Source organism: Manacus vitellinus, unplaced genomic scaffold (genome assembly GCF_001715985.3).
Source record: "Manacus vitellinus isolate BGI_N305 unplaced genomic scaffold, ASM171598v3 scaffold_1_pilon, whole genome shotgun sequence".
NCBI classification, from domain to species: Eukaryota; Metazoa; Chordata; class Aves; order Passeriformes; family Pipridae; genus Manacus; species Manacus vitellinus.
The window spans coordinates 18,800,480-18,809,297 of NW_021939396.1; the positions used below are offsets into that span (position 1 = coordinate 18,800,480).

At 40.4% G+C, this 8,818-nt stretch overlaps 1 protein-coding gene across 2 annotated transcripts; it reads right to left on the bottom strand.

Annotated features, from left to right (window-relative positions):
* Positions 1-1,068: 1,068 nt before the first annotated feature.
* On the bottom strand, positions 1,069-7,564 carry DCSTAMP (dendrocyte expressed seven transmembrane protein). 2 transcript variants are annotated; one of them, XM_029959441.1, is made up of 3 exons: positions 6,539-7,564; positions 1,883-2,194; positions 1,069-1,202 (listed from the first exon to the last, which is right to left on the bottom strand). In XM_029959441.1, exons 1-3 carry the CDS (start codon positions 7,562-7,564, stop codon positions 1,107-1,109), a joined length of 1,434 nt encoding a protein of 477 aa, XP_029815301.1. In that variant the 3' UTR covers positions 1,069-1,106. The 2 variants fall into 2 exon arrangements, with proteins under 2 accessions (XP_029815301.1, XP_008922310.3); XM_008924062.4 differs by having other exon boundaries at positions 1,069-1,178; positions 1,880-2,194.
* Positions 7,565-8,818: the final 1,254 nt, after the last annotated feature.

Consider the following 8,818-nt stretch of genomic DNA (forward strand, 5'->3'; position numbering starts at 1 on the left):
AAAAAGGAGCTGGCTGTGGCTGAAAATCAAGAGTACACTGCCTGCTGGATAGATTTTTAGCTCTACATTAAATTTAGCTCTACATTAAATCTCTAGTACTTTGTCAGTTGTTCCTGTGTCTTTAGGGTTTTTATATTTGCTCCTGTGTCACATGAAGGTCGCATCACCAATGTCAGTTGAACAGGTGAAGCACCGAGTATTGCACTTCAGTATTGGCTCAGTTTTATTTCACTGAAGGCAATGGTGACTTAGGCAATGTAATTAAGCCCATTTTTGCCACTTATGCAAGCTTCCTCAGATTTCAAGATTCAAAACATTCACCTTTGCTCATATCTCCTACACTTCAAAGCCATCTCATCTACACCCACACCACCTGATTCCTCTGTATTCTAGCTCTCGTGAGTGAGCATTCTCGCTTCTACATGTTACATCACCTCTCTCATGATCATCAAAGACATGGTACAATCTGAATTAGTGATACAGTCTATGGATATGTGGAAGTAGGAGACTAAGACCAAGCAAGGAATTCTGGGTAGGAGACTAGGTCGGAGACTGGGAGCTAGGGATGGCAAAGAACCAGGCTGAAGGATTTGTGGCAGTTAAGGGTTGAGAAATAGATAGAAATTACTAGAAACACCTAAGGCCTGGTTCTTGTCCATGCCAGAAGGAAATACAGTCTCTGCTGTGCCTTCTATCTTCAGTCTCTGGCAAAATAAAGAAGACAAACCTGCTGCTGTCATTACATCTTCTGTTAGCTCAACCCAAAGAAGTTTGTGCTGTAGTTCTAAAAGGTCCAAACTGTTTGATTGCTTTTAGATAGAAGAACACATTCTCCATGAATTCGTAAAGTACCAGATAATGCAGACCCAAGGTTGAAAAACAAGTATTAATGCAATCCAGAGCAATCTGTGATGAACTGCACAGTATCTACAATGGCTTCTTTTTAACACTTTTCAAAAATACTGATGCTCAGCCTTTGAGTTTGATATTTTTACATTTTAAAATTGACATTCCATAGGAAAGATGGTGCAAAATGCAGGTCCCTGTGGAGCTAATGCATTTCAGCCATATCCAAAGATTCACTCTGTCTTTTTCACACCATGTTGTCATTTTGCCACACTCCTTTCTTTCTTCCTCACTGCCTCTGTTGCCTTGAGTATTGGAAACCAAAAACTGACCTGAAAAGAAAGAAATATGATCATAGTGTTACTGAGTTAGAGATCATCCAAACACTGATATCTTGTATAGTCAGTATTGAAGGCTGTAAAAAAACGAAACCTAAAGAAACTATACGTATCTGCAGCTATCTATCTGGACTTGCCATAGGTAAATGTGTGTTTGTTATTTCCACTAGTCTATATATACATATAGATACAAGATAAATGTTCTTGCAGGCAGAAAAGTTCTGTTTTCTAATGGTGTTTGCAATCATACTGTGTTTTAAAAAGAAACATATCACCTTCTGTTTTTCTAAGCATTAAGTGAACATCTTTCTCAACATTTAGAGGCTGCTCTTACTGCCTAACACTTGCTATCTGTGTCACAGGAATACTCTTTGTGCTTTTCATATGTTCATGAAAATGAAGTTTCTTCTCTGGAGAACTCTGAAACTGAGAAGTATTTTCTTACCAGCACACAGTCATTTGCGTGTACTGATGTCATGTCTGAGGCCTGTGTGTTGAAGGACAGAACAAAACAATTAGATGATCTAATCTCAGTATTAGGTAACTTGTCTCTGCCCCCTGAGCAGGACACCACTGGGGAAAGTCAATTATGTGCTAATGAATAATTGAAGTTAACAAGTGTTTAAGTATTTCCTGGGTCTGGCTACCACCCTGCAAGAGAAAGATTTATTTTTTCCCTAGAGCTGATGGCTTACCCTTCTAGCAAACATGTTCTTCACAGTTTTCTCTTGTACCTTTGCTCTTTTCTTGAGTAATTTTGCATGCAAATGATGTATCCGTTTCATCGCAGCATCAGGATAAAAAGAAGTTGACACGAGTATTTTAAGTTGGGTCAGGAGGCCAGAGAATAATCCAAAAGTTATTAAGAAGAAAATGATGACCCCGAGGTGGATCCATGCCGTGGAGAGAGCAAGCTCTGGATGAGGGATGCAGTCACGCTTAAACAAAGGGATCTTGAAAGAATCAGTCTTTGCAATATGCTTTGCGATATGAATAATAATCTCATTCCTCTGCACAAGAAAAGGGGGAAAAAAAGTTGATTATAGTACTGATTGCCTCCTTTCTTAATATTTCTGCCACTGGACATTCAGATTTACAAAGGAACATAAGTCATCTAGTCCATCTAGCGTCTGTATATGGTGTGCTCATAACAGTATATTTATTAGCTATTTAGAAATGTTTCAGACTGTATTTTCACCATTTCTCTTGGGAGAATGTCACATATTTTGGACTGTTAAGAACTTATCTTCTTAGTGGCTCTGATAGAGAAATATTTAATTAATCTGGTTATAATGGTTTAATATTTTCCGACTCTCACGACTCTGCTCAGATCCTCTGCTGGAGTGTCCTTCCTCCAGGGTAAAAGTGCAGAGTAGTGGGACTAAGCTCCTTCTTTGCCCTGTCTGGGGTCAGACCCAAGGCAGGCCATGGTAAGAGGCTGCCCTCAAGGTACGAAGGATAGAAACACAGGCAAAACCACACACAGCAGTACACAGCGAATAGTGACGTTACAACTGGTTGCTTACGGTTGTGCTCAATTGGGTTTTTAATATCTCCAGGGACAGAGCCTTCACACCCTGTCTCAGAAACTTGTTCTATTGTTTGATCACCTGAAGAGTAAATAAAAAAATTATTTCCTTTATTTTCTGCCAATTTCCTCTTCTCCCAGCACATGAGAAGGGTCACAGAATCATAGAATCATTAAGGTTGGAAAAGACCTCCAAGATCACTGAGTCCAACGTGACCGAACACCAGCATATCAAGTAGACCATAGCACTAAATGTCACATCAAGTTGTTTCTTGAACGGATGGTGACTCCATTACTTCCTTGGGCAGCCTGGTCCAGTTCTTGACAACTCTTTCAGTGAGGAAATTCTTCCATAGTCTGACTCCTCTTTCTTACACCCAACCCCCCATCAGATATTTTTGTACACTGAGATCTCCCTGAGCCACCTCTCCTTCAGACTGAGCAACCCCAGCATCAACTCATGTGACAGATACTTTAGTCCTTTAATCATCTTTTTGACCCTTTCTTTGACTTCTCACTCCAGTATATGCCCCTCTTTTACTGGGTCTCACCAGTGCTAAGCAGCAGGGAAGGATCACCTCCCAGAGCTTGCTGGCAATGCTCTGCCCAGTGCAGCCCAAGGCAGTACTTTCTTTGCCATAAGGGCACATTGCAGACTTGTGGTCAACTTGGTGTCCATCAGAACTTTCAGGGCCTTTTTCTGCAAGGCCGCCTCCTAGCCAGTTAGTCCCCAATATGTATAGTGCATGGAGTTATTTCTCTCTAAGGACTATAAGACATGGCATGTTGCTTCGCTGAACATTGTGAGGTTCCTCTTGGCCCAGTTCTATAGCCTTTTCAAGTCACCCTGAATGACAGCACAATCCACTGGTGTTTCAGACACTCTTCCCAGTTTTATATTGTCTGCAGGCTTGTGTGACTACAATCTGTTCCTCTGTGCAGACCTTTAATGAAGAGGTTAAACAACACAGGATCCCGTGTCTACTGGAGGACATCAGAACTGACTTTGTACCACTAGTCAGAACCTTTTGAGTCCAACAGGTCAGCCAATTTTCAGTTCACATCACTCTCCATTTACCTATCCCACACTTCATCAGTTTGTCAATAAGGATGTCGTCTTCCAGTGTTCCAGCACAGGAAAACTTCATAAATGCACAGTCAGCATCCACTGTTCTCCCTTCATCCAGCAACCCAGTGTTTGTATCATAGGTTGTTAGATTGGTCAAGAAGATTTAGCCTTTATAAATCCATTCTTAATACTCTTAATATGTTCCCTGACCTTCACGTGTATGCAAATGGCTTCCATGTTACCTCCCCAGGTATCAAGGTGAGGCTGACCCAATTGTAGTTTCCTGAATCCTCCTTCTTACTCTTGCTGAAGATGGGAATAACATTTGCTTTCTTCCACTTTTCAGGAACCTTTCTCAGGCCCCATGACTTTTCAAAGGCAATCAAGAGTGGTCTCACAGTGATATCATCCAGCATCCTCAGCACCCATGGGTGTTTCCCATCACGTCCCATGCATTTACTTGGTTAAATGCTCCCTAACCTGATCCTTCTCAGCCAAGGGTAAGTCTTCCTTGCTCCAGATTTGCTCTTATCTCAAAGGCCTGGGACTTCAAGTAAAGGAAGAACTGAAGATGACATTCAGTACCTTAGGCTTTTCTGTGTCTTTTATTGCCATCAGGACTCCTGCTATTCACAGTGGACCTATATTTCCCCATGTCTCTTTTGCTGCTAATGGACCTGTAGAAGCCCTCTGTGCTGCCTTTCACCTGCCTCACCTGATTCAGCTCCAGGTGAGCTTTGGCTCTCCTGCCCCCATCCTTCTGCAATAGAAAGTGTATCTATATTCCTCCTGGAACAGCTGTCCCTTCTTTCACCTCCTCTATGCTTCTTTTTTAATGTTCGAGCTTTTTTCAGGAGCTCACCCATGCTGGCATCCCACTGCCTTTGCTTGACTTAGTTGGGATGAATAATTCTTGAGATTGGAGTAGGTGATTTTTTAATATCAGCTAGCTCTTCTGAACCCTTACTCTCTCAAGGACCCCCAGGGGACCAGAACCACATCACAAGCTGGGCTGCTGATGTTAGATCACAGCTGCTGTGCAGCAGTAGGGTTCACATGAAGTATAAAATTCCCTTAGCACATGTAACAACCAGTCTCCTCAACATATTTCACATTAGACAGACTGACCAGATGATTAAATCCTCTTTGCTTTTGCACAAGAATCTGAAATCTGCAGGATGGATCTGATTTGTTATATGTGTGCAGATTGCACAGTTACAGTGAATCCAACGGCTTTTACATCTACCTTCCTTAAAGAAGGTTCAGGTAACAATTAGAAAGGTAATAATTAGAAGTTTGTGGCCTCCATCCCCTAGGAAAGATGTTTTTTCACTGAAACAATCTGTGAACATTTGGCTTATGACTGCCATACAGATACCAAATTTTTCTGTTCTTTGCTAAGGTAAAACTGGTCAATAATTTAATTTTTATCCCATGGAAGAGTTTGATATTTTGATATACAATACAAAATATTGACAGAATTTCACCAGCAGCTTGACTTCATTCCAGCTGGTTTCATTTGTAGCTCACATTTGTTGGAAGTGCTCTCCTTCCTCAAGGATGCTGTGCACTATATCTCCTCTCCCCTTCATGACACAGTCCCAACCAGATGAACATCCCATGACACACTGGGACAACCAATCTGCCACAACACTGTCTAAGCTGAACCTGCAGTGGTTTAGCAGTGTGTCATAGAAAATGTGGCCTGGCTGAAGAAGCTCAGAGGTTCAATATGTTACATATGGAAAAGTGACAAAGAATCTCTCTGCCAAATATTGTACGTCCTGTTCTGTATACTTGTGATTTCAAGTAATGCACTTATTGCATTTTTTACCTTAATAATCTTACTCTGTGAAACTGATTAATTTTTAGGGGATGGAGAAAAATGGGAATGAATACTCATTATTATGAGATCTAAGAAGTAACAGAAAATGCTGAGTAAGAAAAAATTATAGAAGAAAGAGCATATTTCATATTGCACTAACAGTCAAGCATTTCCTTGAAACCTTTTTATCTTGAAAGTATCAAAGGGTTATATACTTTTAGAAAGCGTTTTAAGCCTGATCCTTCAAGCTATCGAACTGGACAGCTTTCCTTTGCACTAAAAGCACCACATGGGTCACACATTGCAGTGGCGGAATCTCCACCTTTAGGAGCATTCAGACAAGACCCTGAGCAACCTGATCTACCTCTGAAATTGTCCTTGTTTTGAGAAAGAGGTTGGTCTAGATGGCCTCCAGACTTACCTTACAACCTAATTACTCTACGATTCTCTATGCCACTGCTGCTCCTGCTAGAAGAACCTTGAGATTCCAGTAATGTGCTATTATTTTGTGTGCATGCACCACGCATACAACTGACTAGTTCCTCACACTACTCAGCTAAAGAAAGGTAGGCATCTATTGCATCAGTGTCACAGTGACTTTTGACTATAAAAGTGGTGCTTCAGAAATGTCAGCACTGCGAGTGTCCCATTTTAAGCTTCTGGTTTTCTTCATATATATAAATGGAAGAAGGAAAGTCCTTCTAATATTTACCATTCTCTAGAAAATTGATGGTGCTCTGGAAAGTGCAGAAAACTGTCTGGTTCCATCCAACATATGTATCTGTAACGGCAATGTCCCTTTTTGAAATGAATGATATTCCATGAAAGAACTGATGGCTCATTGGCTATACGTCTGCTCTTGCAGCTGCTGAAGATGCAGGGAAATTTTTTAACACTAAACTAAGAAATGTACAGTACTGATAAGTACTTACATTCTGAGAGAGGCTGAGTTGAATCTCTAGATCCGGTACTTCTTGGAGATATTTATTCACAGAAATAATTAACCAGTAAAACAAATAGTCTACTGCAGCAAACAGAAGCCAGATGCAAAGATGAATAATTACAGGGAGAAAAAAATACAGCATTTTTTTCCTGTCTTTTCTTGTGAAGCAGAAAGATGGGATTGTCACATAATCTTTTCTTTCTTTTCTGTTAAGTGGTAAAAGACATGGTTTTTGCTGTTGCTTTTGGTGCTCATCAAATGCAATGAACTCTTTTGTGATATAAGTATTTTTAAATTTGGTACTGTGAGAACCCAAAAATTTTTTGATAAAAAGGCCAGTTCCAAAAGAAACTAGAAAAATCCCAGTGACAGGCAACACTTTCTGGCCTATGTAGGGCAGTATAGTCAGCATAAAATATATCTGGTTAGCAACTCTCTGGATTTCTTGCTTTGTGTCATTTAGCTCTTGTTTTAATGCATCATCTGAAATCGAATAAGATGGTGTGAATTCATGCTTTAAGATCACTATATCTTTAGGTAGTACAGTGGAAAGCTTGGCTGACTCGTAAATCCATTTCACTGCCTCGACATAATATTTTATCAAGGCAAATTGCTCATGCTTCAAATGACAGGTTATGGTGTCTGCCAGAACCTTTAGGTTGTGAAAAATATTTTGGATGCTGTTGGCCACCATGACACCTGTGCCAGCAGTAATAAGAGCGTTCCTGCCATTTTTCAGTCCACAGGAAAAAAGGAACAGGACACTAAAACAGCGCAGGTGCTTGAAACAGAAGAGCATGATAGAAAACAAGATCCAGATGAATCCAGAAATCAGTAAGGGACCCAAAGAGTGGTGTGCCAGGGAGAAGTGCATGCCAAGGAAAAAAAGAAAGCTGGAGAGGAAGCCAACTGCAAAGCAAACTCCAAAAAGCTTCATCCAAGACTTCCAGCCAGGCTTCCTTTCAGATATAAAAATTTCCCATGTGTTCTGGGCTATTGAGACAAATGTTCGCATTTTCTCCTGATTGTTGCTGACACTGCGATAGCTCAAACTAAAAGGAAAGAAGAAGAAAAATACTGTTAGTTACAGGATCATGCTATTGACAATAATGTGCTTTTAACTGGCTTCACAGTTTTAACTGTACTTCTCCACACTGCAAAAAATACAGGTCTGACTTATGTGGGGCTGAACCTCCGTACGTGAAATCCAAATATTTGTCCTCGATATCACACATATAAACACTAAAGAGATGACTCTAAATGGTTTTCTTTTTTCTTTTGTATTTTGCACACTTCGGTTAGCTATATAGACATAATGGTTCATATTTACATGTGCGCGTGTGTGTATGAGAGGGATGCAAGTCTCCTGTAGCACCCAGTGCTCCCTGCCTTGTAGGGGCACCAGGAAGGGAAAGAGGGAAGCATGGAAACTTCCCATTGGTACCCCAGTGAAGGAGAACATGGCTTGATTCATGGGGAGCAGCCAGAGCAGCTACCAGGGAGGAAAGAATGGGTGAAGCAGCCTGTGCACACTGCCCGGGGATGGGGACTGAAGCTCTGCTTTTTCAGACGAAGGTAGGTTAGTACAGAGGGAAGGAAGTGTGCCTCAGGAATCATTCCTTCTTTATGCGTGCCAATGCACTGGAACAGATTGCCCAGAGAGGCTGTGGGGTCTCCCTCACTGGAGATACTCAAGAACCATCTGGATGCAATCCTGTGCAATGTGCTCTAGGATGACCCTGCTTCAACAGAGATGTTGGACCAGATGATGACTCACTATGGTTCCTTCCAATCTTACACATTCTGTAATTTTATGTCATATACACTTTTAACCCTTTTTAACCCTAATAGCTTATGTTTGTCACCATCTCATCTGACTACCAACATGCCCGTTATGTAAATTACAGGATATTTCTGTGATTCAATTCAGTTTGATTGAAGACAGTCCAGTGTTCACATTTTTCCTTCTGCTTTTACAATATAATATTAATAGTGCTATTTATCCAAAGATTCAATTTATATGCATATCAGCCTTTTAACATAGTAGAACAAATAAGATGTTAATTAAATAAAATAAACAGTTGTAAGTTTATCTTCAATACAGAACAGTTGTCTTCACAAGATACCTCCTGAAGATATTACTTTGAATTTTGCTTAGTTTGAACACAGCAGATAGCCAGAAACTAAACTATTTGTAGTTTATACATATTTTGTATAAACTTTTATACATATTTTATACATATTTTGTATTTGTATTTTGTACATACAT

Bases quoted from the DNA above. Each gene is read 5' to 3' on its own strand.
- DCSTAMP (XM_029959441.1), bottom strand. From the start codon at position 7,564: ATGCGAACATTTGTCTCAATAGCCCAGAACACATGGGAAATTTTTATA. The intron at 2,195-6,538 runs GTAAGTACTTAT...TTTCTTGTGCAG, and splicing joins AACTCAGCCTCTCTCAGAAT to AGGAATGAGATTATTATTCA. The intron at 1,203-1,882 runs AGGGTAAGCCAT...CTCAGTAACACT, and splicing joins TGAAGAACATGTTTGCTAGA to ATGATCATATTTCTTTCTTT.